Source organism: Lepidochelys kempii, chromosome 12 (genome assembly GCF_965140265.1).
Source record: "Lepidochelys kempii isolate rLepKem1 chromosome 12, rLepKem1.hap2, whole genome shotgun sequence".
Taxonomy (NCBI): Eukaryota; Metazoa; Chordata; order Testudines; family Cheloniidae; genus Lepidochelys; species Lepidochelys kempii.
This window is the reverse complement of record NC_133267.1, coordinates 38,996,123-39,013,634: the sequence shown is the minus strand read 5'-3', so window position 1 is coordinate 39,013,634 and position 17,512 is coordinate 38,996,123. Positions and strand designations below refer to the sequence as shown.

The window sequence follows — 17,512 nt, the reverse complement described above, 5'->3', positions numbered from 1 at the left end:
GAGCCTCCTAGCCCTAGTTGACAGACTCATGCTAGCTCGGTGAAGGGGATGGGTCTTAGAGCCCGGACTCCAACCCAAGCAGGAATGTCTGCACTGCTATTTTTAGCCCTGTAGCATGAGCCTAAGTCAGTTGCTTTGAGACACACTGCTGTGGGTCTTTTTTTTATTGTCTGTTTGGTTTTTGCAGAGTAGATGTACCCAAAGGGAGCAGTGTGGAGACAGTAGAGCGTAAGGAGCAACAGCAGCAGCATACTAGCACCCATCAGAATGGGGTCAGTGGGGCCTGACCTCTCCCCAGATCTCTGTATCTGAGAGCTACACAAGAGCATTTTTGTTGATGTTTGAATCAGCAATAAAAACGCATGCCTGTCATTCGGGGGAGGGATAGCTTGGTGGTTTGAGCATTGGCCTGCTAAACCCAGGGTTGTGAGTTCAATCCTTGAGGGGCCCATTTAAGGATCTGGGGCAAAAATTGGGGATTGGTCCTGCTTTGAGCAGGGGGTTGGACTAGATGACTTCCTGAGGTCCCTTCCAACCCTGATATTCTATGATTCTATGATTCTTGCAAAGGATCAGGGAGTATGTGTGTAACCATTATGTATGTGCAATGAGCCGCAGTCCCATTGGAGTCTGACTTGGGGTGGAAGGCAATGGGAGGTTTGCCTGAGTAAGGACTGCAGGATTTGGTGCAGTGTATGTAGGTTTTCTTTGCTTTGGTCTGAAGGGAGAAAATATGGAACTCCCAGTACCAGTGCACATTATAAAACTAAAACAGTACGTCCAGATTCACTGTAAAATGGGACTGTTCCAGTTCCTTCTCCGAGGTTGTGTAGCAGAGAAAGTTGCAAGCAGCTTCCCTCCATCCTCTCTTCCAAATGAGGACATGAACCTTTAGAAGAGTTTGTGTACATACCTGCCTCTTGTGCTCCTCATGTGGAGGACCGTTTAATATCTCAGGTCCTGTGATTTAACCCCTTCCCATCCCTTACTGCCCACAAAAACAGGCTGACCCTAGCCTCTTCCAGAGTACCTCAGTGCACCAAAAGCTCTGAATCAAACTACGGGCCTGATCCTACACAATCTTTCCCATGCCAGTAATCCCACGAATTTCAGTCAGATTACCCTACTGATTATAGGCTACTTTCATAAATAAGGGTTTCCAGGATCAAGCCGTCTCTATGCTTGCTGCTTTGCGTTCTGTTTCTCCTGCATGGGAACAGGGGAAGCATTGCCCATATCCTACCTCAGTATTAAATGCTCCTGTCAGTGTTCTGTGATGAATTCAAACGGTTAAGAATTGAAATTACTGTAATCCAGCAGAGTGATATTGCAATGTTAAACGCTTAATCCGTCCCACTAGTGCAAGCACAGCATGCAGCCTGTTGTTTTTGGAAAGAGGAAAATACTGTAATTTTCAGAAATATCTTTTAATTCCCTGCTTAAATCCTTAGATGTTCACTTTTTCAACCTATTGGCCATCTAGCGACTTAGAGCAAGAGGTTTAGTATTTCAGAAAAAGGTTTGTTTCCCTTAATAGGGCTGAAGAACAACTGAGCTGATATGTTGCAGAGTTCCTCTTTTATCATAATTTGCTCCAGTATTTAAATCAGGGGTCTCAAACAGGTGGGCCGCATGCGGCCCGCAGAGTTATTTGCTGCAGCCTGCCAAGCTCCCCCCCACCCCGGAGTTATTTCCTGTGGCCGCCAAGCTCCCCCCACCCCCCAGTGCGGCGCATCCCTGCTCCTCTTCCTATTTCCAGGTGTTTCCCACCGCCAAACAGCTGTTTGGTGGTGCTTAGCACTTTCCAGGAGGGTGGTGGGAGGAATAGGGAGCGCACGCTTAGGGAAGGAGGCAGAGAAGAGGTGGGGCAGGGGGGGATTTGGGGAAGGGGTGGAATAGGGGCAGGGAGGGGGCAGAGTTGGGGTGGGGGCTTTGGAGAAGGGGTTGGAATGGGGAGGGGGAAGGGGTGGGGCCTCATGGAAGGGGTGGAGTGGGGGCAGGGTCGGGGGCAGAGGAGGGGGGTTTTGTATCTTTGTATGAAAAGGTGTCAGCGATGCGGCCCTCAGGCCAATGTACTCGTCCTCATGTGGCCCTCATAGTGATTTGAGTTTGAGATCGCTGCTTTAAATACACTTTTAGTGTCAGCTTAGTAAATGGAGATCATTACTTATTAGCAGGAAGATTCATGGATAAGGCAGGCTTTGATGGTCATCATGTTATGACAGATATTGGTATCCTTGGTATATTGGTAGAACATGCGAATCTGCCTTGGATGGAAAAGAAATAAAATGTTTTTTTTCCACTGTACAAGTATATTGAATTGTGTCACATGGCTCCTTGTTTCCGAGTTTGCAGTATGCCTGGGAAGGTTCTGTTGTGTCACATCTGGTACTGATGCATCTTAGCGCAGAGCGCTCATACTCTCTCACTTGACTGAAGATATCTCCCTCAACTTTGTGTAATGTCGGTTAATTCCCCATCCCAAGGCAGATGATAGTCTCCTAACATAGTAGCATAGCACAGAAAGATAGAAGGGGTGTGCGTGTGTGTGTGAGAAAATCAGTCAGAAGGTAATTGGTGGAAACAAATACTGTGTGTGATGCTTGTTTTTAAAACTGGGATAATTAAGACAGAAGGAATTATAAATATGGCTACCAGTTAAAATTAAAAATCTCTTTTAAAAAAAAAAAAAAACCCACTAAAGCGAAAAAATGGTGGTTTTTCCTTCCTGATAAAAAATACTTTAAAATATTCCAGATTCACCATTCTAGAATTGTTGAAAACTATTTGCAGATGAGGTCATTGGGCCCTGAAGATCACTCCACATCCACCCACTTCTGTACTTGCTGGGAGCTCACTCCTGGCAGTGCAGGGCTCCGGAGGGGGCCAATGGATGGAATAAATCAAGGGGGACTTCATACGGAATACTGATTTTTCAATCTCAAAATGAGTAATAATTTGCCTGTGCACACCAGGGGGGCTCTAAGCGCCACAAAGTATGAATGAATGAATGGAAAGTGGGTGAAATAAAGGGAAAGGTTTTAAAAAAAAATTCCATAAAAAACAACATGAAAGGAGGAAGGGCCTGATTCAGCCCTCTAGAAACTAATGGGGACTTTGCATATGACTCTTACGTGAGCAGGATCAAGCCCCAAGTGGGAAATTTTGAGAGATGCAAAAAAGGAATGGGACTGAGAAAGCAGCTCTTTTGTAGCGGAGAGGCAGGCAGCCTCGTCTGCTTGAATTTGTATGGAAGGTCTGTGCAAACGCTCTTCGTTGTCTTGTCGATTTCAGGTGAGTCATCAGATGGGTAACGTGATGGATCTCTTCACCACCAGCCTCTCCCTAGCTGGATTGCAGCCTCCCAGTGACCGACACATTGACGGTATTGACCTTTCTCCTGCCATCCTGCAGGGCAAGCTAATTGACAGGTTAGTTTTGAGCATGGAGCTCACAGCTCCTCCCTTGTGGTTATTGGAGGGGGGCAGAATTCATTTGTTTATTTTAAAAATCCCTTCTTTAAAATTATTATTACTTTAGAAACAGGCCTGGTGTACTTTATGTTCCTGATGGCTGAATTGGGGTGAGAACCAGTGATTTACTTTCTGTGCTAATTATGTGCTGGAGCTAGCGAGGTGGGATTTCTTGAAACTCAGCATACTGCCATGAAATGGATTCCAATGGATTCAGTTGTCCAGGGATTAGCACATATCCCTGGAACAGCATAAGGTCACAGTGAGGTTAAATTCCGTGAACTCTAACCTGGTTAGGGAAAGGAGGTTTAATTATTTATTACTGTGGAGCAACCAAGAGTGTCTGGGTCCTTCACAAAACACAGCCACTGCCTGAAAGAGCATATGGTCAAAGGCCTTGATCCTGGAAAGGGACTTCACTGAAACCCCATTTGTTCCTCTGGCTCTGCTTGTGTGGATCCTTTTTCACGGTTGGGCCCAAATTTTAGACTTGACTTGAAGAGCTGGGATAATGAGCAGCAGGGAGTAAGGGTGGGCTGGGTGTTAAAACGAGACAAGATTAGACAGGGAACATGCTTGACTTCCTGTCCTGGGCAATGTAGAACTGGTGAGTATTTCCAGGAATGGTTTAATTGAGCAGAGGGAAGCAGCCTGACAAATCAAATTAGTGAGGATGTTCCATAAATAGGGGAGAGCATGAAAAAAGGCACAGGGATGCTTGCAGGATTCATCTGTGTTCTCTTCTGTGTTGACCTTGAACCTTAGGTCGGTAAAGCTATTTTTGTGCCCATTAGGGCAGAAAGCACCTGCGTAGCTCTGCAGGTGATTCACCTAGTGTCTAATTTAGGGCGTTACTGGATCTGCGAGTGCTGTGAAATGTTTGCAGTTAGCATTACTTTGTTTCTTTAAGGTTGAAGAGGTTCTTTACTGACATAAATGAGTTTTTTCATTGGAGAGGCGAACATTTTATTACTCTGCCACTTGCACTACAATAATTGTCACTTCAGTGCACAAGGTGAACCAGGTCAGGTCTTCCAAAGCCAAAAACTCCATTAATGTTTCTTTTCCAGTGGGTTAGATTTTAACATTCTTTTTGGCTAAGAAAGCAGGAACAGTAAAGATGATTTGGGGATGGAAAAGATTGTTTTTTAAAACAGAAGACCTTATACAAACACGCTCAACTAAAGAAAGTTCCTCGAGGAATGAGTATTATGGGTGAGCGAGAACCGGATGAGTGAGTCCTTTTCTTTCACTAGTGTGAACATTTTGGACCCCGTTCTGCATTCTTGCAACCCCCCTCACTCCCATTTTCCGTTAGGAGTTTTTGGTGCATACAGAGTGGACCAAAAGGAATGGGGCCTGTGTGATAAGCTGGGTTTTTCCCCTTTGTTCACAAGCTCCTCATAAATACAAAGAGTAGAAGACACTCATTGTGCAGGGAGTGATGGAGACTGTAGTTCATACTCAAAACAGAAGGGATCTAAGACCATTCCTGTGCTTCAGTCAGGGAGATTTTTAACCTTCTCTTACCGTAAACATATGGTCTTCAAGGTGGCACCATAGAACCGGACAGTTCTTCCAAAATAGGAATTCTGAGTCCAAACCAAAGCTGCAGATTCAGAACTGATGATGACCAACTTTCTGGCTTCATGTAGCAGCCTATAACTACCGGAAAAAGCTGACCAAGCTGGATGTCCTTGTATGAGGAACTCTACCAACAGAGTCTGCCCTTGAAAGATGCTTCAGTTCTGCAGAAATTGAGTGGTCCAGTTTCACCTTCCATTCCAAGAGCAACAGTGTGCTTTGTCAGTGAAACCAAAGGGAAGAGGGGGGACAGTGCTGAGCTCACCACAACATTTTTTGAAAGGGGGAGCAGGTCATTAACTGTTCTGAATGGAATATGTTTTCCAATATATCCCCAGTGTGCTCCCTAAATTGAGACCCCTTGGCATTTGAGAAAAGGCAGCATCCAGAATTACATTAGGCCAAGTTAAAGGGAAGGCTTTTTGAGAAATTGATGGGGGTGGAATATAAAGCGTGTTGGAGTGCTATGATCTGTGATTTGGGTGCATTCTGAGATGGCAGTGGAAAGCAGAATGCGTCTTTAATGCCGTTTTCCCCCTTTTCTGGCTAATCAGCCTGTATGACAGTAACAGCTGGTAGTCTGGTGCTCTCTAGCTGTCCCCAGCCATAAACAGGAGACCAAGCATCACATGTTCTGTGAATTCCCATCACACACCCCACTCTTCTGAGACATTTGGTGTTTAAATCGTCACGCTCGATAGAAAATTACAGGGGCTGATAGTTCAAGGATTAACAATCACTGGCAGCCCGGTTGTATAATGCTTCATTCTTGCGCAATGTGAGCTCTCAACTTGATGAACACTTTAAAAAATGTTAATTGAAACCCTTGCAGTGGAGACTATTAGAAGGCAGCCTGTTCCTGACTGATAGCTGAATCGGAAGTCAGACTCCATTAAAGTGTTTGTCTCCCTTATCAGTGTGCCTGCCCAAGCACTTGTTTAGGCACATTGCATTTCTCATGCAGCTGCACTTCCCCTCCCCCTTCTGCTTCCCTGTCAGGCCGATATTCTATTACCGTGGCAACGAGATGATGGCAGTAAGACTTGGGCTTTACAAGGCTCACTACTGGACCTGGAGCAACTCCTGGGAGCAGTTCAGTCAGGTAACAGAAAACAAACCCCCCTCGTTTAGTTTATTTTCCCCATTCCCAACTTGCATCAAGTGACATTTTCGTCATGGGGGCAAAAAACCCATTAAAGGGGAATTTGAAATTATTGGCATGTCCCTGCGCTCCATTTTAAACCAGCCATTTATTGGAGACATTGATGTGTAATTACTGCTGGATCTGTACTAAAAAGTGAAAGGAGGAAGGAGACTAGTATTTCAGCACCTTCATATTGAAGTCAATGTCATTCCAGGGCAATAACAGAAAATTGTCCTCTTGGGTTGTTTTGGATGTTGGGGTGGTTGGTTTTTTTTAGCATCTAATATACTGTGATGTTCAGCATCTTTTCATGACCAGTTCTTACCAAGCTTATATGTCACACCATTTGGAGTGTTACATTAAGTTGTTGGTATGGATCCAGTGTCTGATATGAGGAATTCAATGCCCCTCACTATTTAAACGAATATAAGGCTGTTTTGCTAAGCAATGCATGGAGAGGGAAGGAAGCCCAGCTGTCAGCAGCTGTACTGTGCAGAGAACAACAGTTGCTGAAAACAGAGCACATGTGTTTCATCTCTTACAAAAGTATGCTCAGACCTAAATCATTCTAAGACTTAGCACATTTTTGAGCTCTCTCAGTTGATCGTCCCTTTGTTATAAGTTATAAGCTCTTGCTGTTTTTCTGATTTTGTATCTTTCTTGTTCCAAACTTGGGTAATAAACTCTGGGGCATTTCACAAATGGCAGCTTGCAATTGTGCCATGCTGATTATGCCCTTAAAGTGAAGTAAATATGCTATGGCACAGCTCTCAGCAATTTCAACAGCAGGCTGGTGGTACAGGGGGTTGTTTGTAAAATTATTACTATTTGTTATGTATGGTAGGCCCTCAGGGCTTCACAGGTGCAGAACAAAGTGCTACTGGCATTTGTGGATGTGAAAACAAGCATGTAGTTTGTATACTCAGGGCGACGGGGATGGGGTAGAGGCAGCATCAAGGAAGTAATTTACATTCATGGCTGTAAACTTTGTATCTAGAAAGACTGTAAGGCTCAAAGAGTCAAAGTTGCAATTTTACATGGCACCAAAGAGACTTACCAACTGGGAGGGAAAGTTGGCCCCCAAAATGCATCGCATACTTTATGCCATTGTTAACCCTTTGTGAAGGGGATGATGCAATCTATTGTTGACACTTGTATGTGAATAAAGCTTGGATCTTTCAAGTGACATGGAAAGAGTGTGGAAGATTTTCGCTGTGAGTGGGAACACTGGGAAAGAAGACTATGTCAGATGTGAATAACTGCTGTCCATTGTAATATAAGCACATACACACACTTACACACCTAGTTCAGAAAAAAATAAATACCTACACTGATCTAAGCCTGTTTGTACATGTCTGAATATGTGTGTAGCTGTGATAATGGAGACCAGTTACTCATTTCAAAGACTCTCCTACTGTGAGCAGTGGCAGTTGTGTAATTAAGGAATATTTCTTTCTTTCTAAGTCTTTGTTTAACTATGGCTGATTAAAGTCAGTAATTATGCTGTACATCAGAGAGATGATTAAAAATTCGCTTGTATCACATGTGGTTGATGTGGGTAAAATTGGAGCACATTAGTGGACAGAATAGCCATTAACAACATGCAGAGGAAGCTGGGGCTGAAATTTGTTCCGATTCCTCTCATGTCCTCCAGACGTTAATTACAACCCTCACGAGTTTTAAATAAATAAATTAATAAATCCGAATGCAGAATGTTTTTACTGTTCTGATTTTTGTTTTCTTTTTTGCAAGCTTGTCATACATGACCGCTACACAGTTCCTCCTTGCTGTTACTGCTTTGTTATCAGTAATATTTATATTGTGGTTGGAGTTATCTTGGCAGAGTAGGAGGGGCCAGTTTTGCTTGCTGGCTTCATTGCAAATGGACTTTTTAATGTACACTTTTGTGACATTAGAAATCCTGATAGTCGACAGAACAGATGAGTTTGCCTTGCCAAGCCACTGGGGCTTTTGGCTAATAAGGCAAGTTTTTACCTTGTCTAATGGTGGGGTCTCCTGACTGGCTCATTACCTGATTATCTGAGTCCGATGTGGAGATGTATTAGACTCCCTTTGAACTTGGAAGCCTTTCACTCATAAAGATGATGGGGCCAAAGTCAGATCTGGTGAAAGCTGGTACAGTTTCATCATCTTTATTGGAGTTGCAACCATTTAAACAGGCCTGGGGTTGTCCAGATATATCAAAACAACTCTGTTTATTTTCAAGAGGTTTACTTTACAGATAATTTAGTATTTTGTTATTTTTGTAGAGTTGCTTCATTGTTTCATGTTTCAGCCAAACCTTCATTTGCTCTTGAAAGCCCCTTGTTAATTGGCAGAGTGGAAAATTACTAAATATAGATAGTCTTGTCAGAATTCAATTTTTTTCTTTAATTTTAATTATTAATATCAATTTTTATTTTTAAATTTTCACTGTTGCTTGATATTAAGTGGTGGGTAGGGTTGGGGCAGGGCTGTAGAGGGCTCCCTGTGCCACTGAGGGGCCCAAAACATGGGTGCAAGGTGCGAGGGAGGTTGCAGTCCTGACCTGGAGCAGAGAGCACCTGGCCAGGACTACACAGAGGAGGATGAGTCCCTGGCTGCAGGGGAGGCTACCCCACTGCTGAACAGTTCCTGCCTGCGAACAGCTCCCACACACCTGGCTGGTGGGTGAGTGAGTGGGGCCATGAGAATGGAGCTGCAGAGGACTCCCCGCGTGGTCACAGTCCGGTGACACCCGATCCCTGCACGTGCAAGATGTGGAGTAGGCTGCAATCGTGGGAGGGCAGAGCAGAAACCCTTGGCCAGGATGGCACGGGACGCTTTGGTCAGAACGGCCCGGAGGAAGGAAAGCCCCCAGCCACAGCGGAGGCCACCCCGCTACTGAATGGTTTTGTCCCTGGGCAGGAGCCTTTCAGCAGCAGGGTGACCTCCCCCACAGATGGGGACACACTCCGCACAAGCCTGGCTGGGAGTCTCCGCTCTGCCATGCGGTGGTGCTGGAACAATTTGTACAGGGGGGGTGCTGAGAGCCATTGAACCAAACTATAAACCCTGCGTATAATGGAAAACCACTTCAAGCCAGAGAGTGCAGCAAGCCCTCCCAGCACCTCTAATTCCAGCACCTATGCTCTCCTGCTAGGACTGTAGCCTCCCCCTGACCTTGCTCCTGCAGGGATCCAATGTCACTGTGCAGGAAGCAATCTGCTGTCATGGCCCTGCTCGTTCACTCCCATGACTGCGCTGCCAAAAGGCCAGTGACATTGGATCCCTGTAGGTACAACGTGTGGGGGGAGGAGCAGGCTGTACTCATGCCGTTACTGATGGATGCTTTTTTGTGTTGATTTCCGTGTCAGCTGAAATTGACATTTACCAGCATCTATCAATTTAAAACGAATCCTGCCAAACCGAAATACAGACAACTTACACTATTTTTAATTCATGCTTGGTATGCCTTTGTTTTAAGATTTTTAAACCTGGAAATGCCACTGAGCAAACCAGAATCCAATTGATGTTAGGATTGGAAAACATCACATTGTTATCCTTCTGGCCCCAAGTGTGTCTTCTGAACACCTCCATGCTTTTCACCGTCAGGCTTGGTTAAGAAGAATTTGTGCAAGTTTAGGAATTTTAGCCTCTAACCTGGAAAGCTACTTGCTTGATTGCAGCATTAGGCAGCTAAGTAATAAAGTATGTGTAAAATGGAGCACAGAGGAGACGCTTACAGACAGCTAACCCCGGGAGATAACTCGGTTGTGCATGCTTCTCCCCATATGGCACTTGGAATATTTACACTGCAAAGATCCCAGCAGTCCACTGGTTTATAGTGTCTTTGCCTTATTAAACTCTCATGCCATTAACATGCTTTAACTGGTACCCATCATCTGCATTCTAGTTTGGGATTCAAATTTATGTCATCCGTCACAAAGATGAAATGTGTTGGTTTTTTGTTTTCTGGGTTTTTTTATCCTCCAGAGGCAGTATTTTCTAATCCAATTCCTCCCATAAATCGTTGTAATCTATTTATTAGCACTGTAGGACTATTTGGTGTTATCTTCCCTGCTATTTCTACTTGATTATTTAGATAACTTATATTCATGAACGGCTACTCCCTTGAATAGCATAAGGGAAAGAAATATAAACCCACTCAGTAGAAATAAGTGAGACTAAGGACTTGATGGCACACACCACTCCTGCCTGTAAATTACATGGGACACTCACATGAGGAATATTTACCTAGCTGCCATCTTCGTACAATAAAAAGCCTTTGTGATTTACAAGTGGTTCATGTTTATGCAGTTTGAATTGTCTAACATCCAGGAGCTGATGAATAGGACAGAGAAAAGTGAATTTACTGAGAGAATATATTTATATTTGTAAATAATTTGAGAAGTAATATGTATTCTATTCCAGAATTAGATTTGGTTTTGGACTGAAAAAAGGAGACAAGGAGAAGTTTAAGAATTCTGTAGTCTCAGACTTCATTGGCGAGTCAGTAAATAAATGATTTCACAGGAAAAATACTTTCTTATCGACCCCTGGAGTTTAAAAAGAAGCTGTGAGAGCACCGGAAGTACAGTCTGCAGTGGTGTGGCAGAACCTGTACTGGATTCACCTGGAAGGCATCGGGCCAGATTTTCAGCTGCGGTAAGTCGAAATAGCTCCATTGAAATCAGTGCAGCTATGCTGCTTTAGACCTGCTGAGGATCTGGCCCGTACTGTCCTTTGCTTTGGTGCTTATGGTTATCCGAGCGTAGGCTCTTCCATGGCCCTATCATCGTTGGCAACCTTGCTCTTCCAGCCAAATCTCATAGTGATGAACACAGCAGTGTACATTACACATCCGGTCCAAATTGGTCAGAGGATCTATGTTACCAGTCAGGTAGGGTAGTTGGCTGGAAATTGAAGCTAGACAAATTTAGACTAGAAGTAAGGCACAAATATTTACCAGTGAGGGTAATTAACCATTGGAACAACTTACCAAGGACTGTGGTGGACTCTCCACCATCAAGATTTGGATGTTTTTCTAAAATACATGCTGTAGTTCAAACAAGAATGAATTCAGGGAAGTCTTATGGCCTGTGTTATGCAGGAGATCTGCCTAGATGATCACAGTGGCCCCTTCTGGCTTTGGAATCCAGGAATCGCACCCAACTGGCATTCAAATGTAATTTATAGGGAAAGGGAGATGTAGCCAGGAAACCAATTCAAGTGTAAGTTAGCCCCCTCACGCACCCCACCACTTTGCCTTACAGCCTTCTTTTAGTTGCTTTTCCTGCTGCATTCCCTTGCCATCCCTGTGGCATTTAATTTGCATATGTTTGGCACAACCATGGAATGCCAAACGGATACAAGATATGCACACAAGTGGTAGTGTATCACATACCACTGTTAGTCACCACTGAATTTAGCCTAGAAGAGGTCAGTGAAAAGAGGCAGATCCTGGAGCACAGGCAGATTTACTCTACCCACTCTGAAATACATATGCCTCATGCTCTTCACTGCTCTCCTGCTGCCCTGCCCACCTGATCAGGAGTAATGCTGAAGGGCTTAGAGGGAGGGAGGAAGCTGCATTTAGCCCTCCTTCCTTGGGAGGACAGGTCAGCTTTATGCAGGGCTGGGGGGAGGGGAATAAAGGGGGAAATTGTGGATTCTTGAAGGAATCTACTTGCCTCTTTTTTTTTGAGGGGTAATTAGATTCCTTCCAAAATCCCAATTTTAGTGCTTCATTAGAGGTGGCAAGAACGTGAGCCACCAGGAGGTTAAAGTTCTCGTCTCTGCTTAGTCCTGAGATCACTCCAACAGAGCGTAGCTCTTCAGTAGCACTGGTGAGTTGACCTTAACTGGATCTTTGCAAAAATATTTTTTTAAAAGCCCTTTGGTTTAGTGGATTGTGGCTGATAAACTTCAGCCTCTCTGCTGTCAGCTTAGTATCTTTAGTAGTTTTCAGTGGTTTTTCGTAAAGGGTGTGTGTGTGTGTGTGTGTACATACACACACCTATTGTTTCACTGTAAAATGCCAAAGGGGTTATTTGTGCTGCGATCTGTTCTGATTGCCCTTCTCATCAACATGAAGGAATCGATAAAGCCTTTTCTGTGAGGGAGGATGTGAAGTCAAGTAGAACCTCACAAATAATGACATTTGATTGTGGTCCTCTGAGCATCTGAGCTAGCTATTGATCGCTTCTGCTTGAGAGCCGATGGAGACTTTTCGATTTGCCCCTTTTCTCCGCTCCCTTCCAGACAGTTAACACATTAGAAGCGATTTTTGTTCAACAGGGCTGAAGCAGCTGCCATGAGAAACCAACACCCGCATTTTCAGGTGTTCGGTCACTCTGAGTTCCAGTGCTGGAGGCTTTTGCTGAGAACTGCCACGAGTGAGAATCACTGCTTTCCAGTGCTGTGGCAAGGACAAGAAGAAACAGCAGATTGCTGCAGTTTTGGGGATACCTGCCTCAAACAAGCTGGGTTTTTCCTAATACTAATATTCATTTTGTTGTTCTGTGTTTTGAGCATTGGAATGAGGAAACATTGACAAGGAGACAGTCTAGTGTTTGCTGTGCCACTATCATAATCCACAGTTGCTTGTAAATTCAGAACACTCTGGGATAGTGCCAGGCAGATGAATCGCCAGAGGGCTTACATTAACACAAGTGCTGATTCCATCGCTTGGCTAGGAGCCCAAAATGGCGAACTGTTGTATTTGTCTCATGTCATTATTGACATAGCATCTGTGGGCCATTTGCTCTGGAAATTGAGTCACAAGCCGTATAATCAACAGTCAGTAATTCTTGCTGAGGGGCTTGCAGTGGGGCTGGAGCGGCAGACACTCCTGTCCCCTTAAAAGTCCACTTGTCCCGTCTGGAGGAAAGGTTTATTTTTATTTTTTATATGAGGAACTCTGTGTAATTTCTCTTCATTGTGCAATGGTACAAAACATCATCCCTGTCCAGGAGATCTGGTCCACTAGCAGACATGCTTCTGGTTGCTATTTGCAAGTAATCTGATGCTGTTTTAGTTGGCTGTTTCTAACAAGGCACAGAACTGTGACTAGCTATAGACATGTCCCTCGTGTTTTTATAAGTGTGCGGAAAAAGATCAGAGAATTTGTCTAAATACACCAGACTCTCGCTAGAACATGGGATTCGGTGACTGCATTATAGCGGGGACCGCGTTAAAATGAATTGCAATTAAAGTAATTAAATTTGGGATACGTGGCCGCAACTGCATAATATGCGAACTCGCGCTATATAGACGTGCGTTCTAGCAAGGGTCCAGTGTACAAGCAATTACCTTCCTTCTTTGTGAGGTCACTGTTTATTGTAAATGAACATCTTACCTCAGGTAAGGTGCAGAGTAAACTGTATTAGAATTGTGCAGGGAATCAATGGCCAGTTAAAAACGCATTGTTAGTAACAGGCTCTCATAACGAAAATTATTTAAGGAAACAATATAATAAGTCTAATGATGGTTTTGGTTTTGTTGTGGGGAGGGCAGGAATTAGATCAACCCACTTCCCTAAAAGGGATTCTTCATTCTTTTCCTATATGAATTTCATTTTTAAGTGAAGCTGGCCATCTGGAACTTGGCAAAAACACTGATATGCATATGGTGTAGATCAAAGCTCCTCTGATTTCAGTGGATGGATGTTGATTTACACCAGCTGAGGATCAGGTATCTAACATTAAAACTGTATCTAACATTAAAACCTGCAAAGCTCTTAGTTTCTAAGGCCTGTGCGGTTAGCTTTTCCTTTTAAAAAGAAATATCTAATTTGCCGAAGAGTGGGAAATCATTTTGAAACAGTGACATGATTTCAAATTCCCTACCAGTCTTCACCAGTACAAATATCTAGAAAGAACAGTCATGTCTGCTTCATCAGCTCTCACTCCAGCTTGTGCAGAGAAGGCAGAAGGACCTTCTGTGAGGCAGGAATGAAAAGTAGTAATTCCTTTCATCCTGATATAGGAAGATCTAGACACAGTCGGCATCTCACTTCCCCCTCCCAAGCATCATACACAACCCTAATCTGCATGTTTCCCAAGACACCAGAGGCACTGTCCAGATGTGCAAATGTGTGGATTGTCTGTTCCTGAAAATTCTTCCCAAGTCTCAAGCAGAATTGATTAAAAATTCTTTGCTCTGGAAAAGGGAAGCAATGCAGACGGAGCATCCTAGACTTTCAGTTTATTCATAGAGGATATTGTGTAGTTTCCTTCTCAAGAACTGGAAACAGCATTGAATTTACAAAGTGTTGGGAGAGGCAGAATTACTGTTATGATATTTAAATAGTAAAGTGATTTTCCAGAATATAAGCCGTTTTACTGCCTCTTCAACTGGGTATTGATACTGTTGGTGTCTCAGATAATGCCATTTTCAGCAATAGTATTCCATCAAGAGGAGGCTCAGAAATGTCCATTTTAATGGGAAATTGGGGTTTGATGCACTGTATGTAACCAACATTTTTTTCCCCATCAGCACATCTTAATTGCTCTGGCAAAATCTTTATGATGCCATCAGACCTCCTCACTTGCCTTGTACAATGGCAATGGATGTGTCCTCAGTCATCCTGCTGTGTATTGTACTCTGACACATGGTATAGTGTATATATAGTATTCAGATTATCAACAGGTTATTTATAATGTTTTTTATAGCCTCAGTCCTGCAGTCAGGTTAATGTGAGTGAACCCTTGAAGTGGATGGGCCACACAAGCATTCAGGATCTGCCTGTGCAGTTTCTATTGCAATACTGGTTTTTTGAGTTGCAAACAGGGCTCTGGTTAACTTGACTCATGAACCAGGTGGAAGTGTGCACGCTACGCATGCCTGCGTTCTTTATATTGGCCACCAGTAAAGTAGAGGCTTGAATTTTTAAATTGACAGTCATTGGTTTTGAAAGCTCTTCATGGCATAGGATCTTGGAGCATTGAGACCAGGAACCTTGTCCTGATGGATAGCAGCCTTTGTTCATCACCTGCCATTAGGGATCCCAGCACCCTAACGTCCTGTCTGGCACTCAGATGTATGCCAATGGACCTTTGGGACCAAACAGCTCTGACTGCAGAATCAGGGCTTTCCTCAGTAACCACCCTGATGTTCCGGGTCAGTCTGACCTGGAACCTGCTTCCCCCTGCTGTCCAGCTCAGTCCATCCCTCCCTATCTTTAGAAGGCAGCTGACTACTGTTTTTCCCCAAAAAGGTGGTGGTGGTTTGTTTTCTTTTTTTAGAGTGATCACTGTTGGTTCCTGTTTATCATCATCCCTCTGGTTTGTACTGGATCCTCTCATTTGCTGTTACCTCTTCCTCTCTCTTTCACTTACCTAGATATTTATTATGCCAGGCTTATTCCCATTGGATCTCAGGGTCTTGACTTCTAAGAGGATCATTTTTAACTGTTGATGTTGTATTTTGATTTAGTGGTTGTTATGCTGGACAGTGTCTTCAGTGGAGATGGAGGGGGAATATTATTTTATTTAGCAGTTGATCTGCAAGTAGGAAAGTTTTGAGGCCCTCTCTGGGCCACAGCTGGATTTTGATGTCACACAGAACATCATAAAAATGATTCGTATTTCACTTCTTATTTGTGGAGATAAAGTTGAAAGGCCTTAGAATGTAAATGGTAGTTTCAGCCACATTTTCGGGGTATTATTTATCAATGTCACAGAGTGTTATGTTTGAGGGATTTTCTTTTTCCCTCTAGTAAATTAGATTTGAAGAGGGAATTGGCTTTTGAAGCTAGAGAGACAGGTAGCTTTTTGTTAGTTCTGAGACACCTTTGTGGAAGCCTTATTTCTCAGGAATCTGGGGGATATAATCGGGAACGTGTTCTGGAGCACCTCATTATGAGAATTACATTTCACCATTTGCTTCTCATATAAGCAGAGCAATGTAGAAGCAAATGCCCAAGAGAATAAATTCTTCCCTCAAACTAAAACATTTGCAGTGGAGGAGCAGTGCATCAATTAGCAGGCTGTTAATTAAATACCTTGTTTGATTTGCATCCAAATTATAATTTGTATGTTATATCTGGGCTTTGATACCTTTCCACTAACTGTTCCATGTATCTTTTTTAAGTTAAATTCTATTTTCCACTATTAAAACCTCATTCAGTCTCCAAAGTCTATGGTACGAGAAGATTAAAAGGTCAATCATTTTTGTATCCATTTAAAGTCCATTATTAGTTGCCCGCTACAACCTATCAAGCAACTCTCTTATTTTTTCCAGCCACTGATTCAGGAATCTATAGCTCTGTGCAGATAAATGGGATTTCATGGGCTTCTAACCTTCTTGCTTTATTGAAAAGCAGAATATTAACTGCTCCGCTGACCAGCTGTCCGTTAAAAACATACAGGCTATTTTTAGAAAATTGTTTGCCAATCAAATCCTAACATCTGTGGAGAGCCTTTCAGTTTGTTTGTTGTTTTATAAGCAAATGGTACAACTGCTTTCCCCCCTCCATTTAAATATTACCACTTACCTTCTCTCTGGGTCTCTGTGCATGTCTCAGGGCGTTATGAAGTACTGTAAATAGCGCAGCATGTTAGCTGGAATTGTAAACCTGTGAGGTTTAACAAGTCCATTAGGTGCTAGTTCTTGCTAGTCTATGGGGCCCCCTGCTTTATTTTCTCTTTAGTGAAATTAGCACTTAAAATTTTTTGCTAGACCCAGAGCTAAAAGTGTTCTGTTAGCCGGTAGGACTGTAGGCCAAGCTCTAAGTTATTAGGGAGTTGACATCTGGCTAATAATTGGCTGGAGTTCAGGAGAGACACAACCTGGCAAAGCATACAAATGCACAGATGCAGAGAGCTAACTGCTCTGGATTTCTGAAGAGACAGCTCTGGGTGTCTCTGGGCTGGCTATTGAGGACTTAACCCATTGATGTTAGCAACTGAAATGTCCAGATACTTATCGTCATCATACCAACCGCTACTGCTGGGGAAATCCTGATTTTTCCTTCCACAGAGTTTGATGGGCACTGGAGTTTTTTTCAGACCTAGTGCAAATCTTCCAGCCCACCTAGCATTACCAGGTTAATAACCTAATACCAGGACTTCGAGAAGCTGTAAATCAGAAAGACAAACATCTTTTTTTTTTTTTTTTTTTTAATTAAAATGTACCGCTTTCTTCAGTGAAATATGGCTTTGGGTCAGATTCAGAGAGACTCTGAGCATTCGCATCTCCTATAGAAGTTAGCAGGAGTTGTGGGTGCTCATTGTCTCTTGGGATTATGCCCTTTAATTTTATTAGATTTTTTCCCCTTTATATCATTGTCACCAGCCAATCAGAACCCATCTATGCAGCTCTGTACTGC

At 43.3% G+C, this 17,512-nt stretch overlaps 1 protein-coding gene across 11 annotated transcripts in view; it reads left to right on the top strand.

The window, feature by feature from the left end:
• The window catches only part of GALNS (galactosamine (N-acetyl)-6-sulfatase), a 78,933-nt gene that overhangs the window by 29,477 nt on the left and 31,944 nt on the right, over window positions 1–17,512 (top strand). For 10 of the 11 annotated variants that reach the window (XM_073308197.1, XM_073308194.1, XM_073308205.1 and 7 more), the window contains 3 exons: window positions 3,295–3,431; window positions 6,057–6,159; window positions 10,717–10,848. In XM_073308197.1, coding sequence (XP_073164298.1) covers window positions 3,295–3,431; window positions 6,057–6,159; window positions 10,717–10,848 — 372 coding nt within the window. The remainder of the gene's footprint in view (window positions 1–3,294; window positions 3,432–6,056; window positions 6,160–10,716; window positions 10,849–17,512) is intronic. The other variant, XM_073308203.1, reaches the window with a different exon arrangement.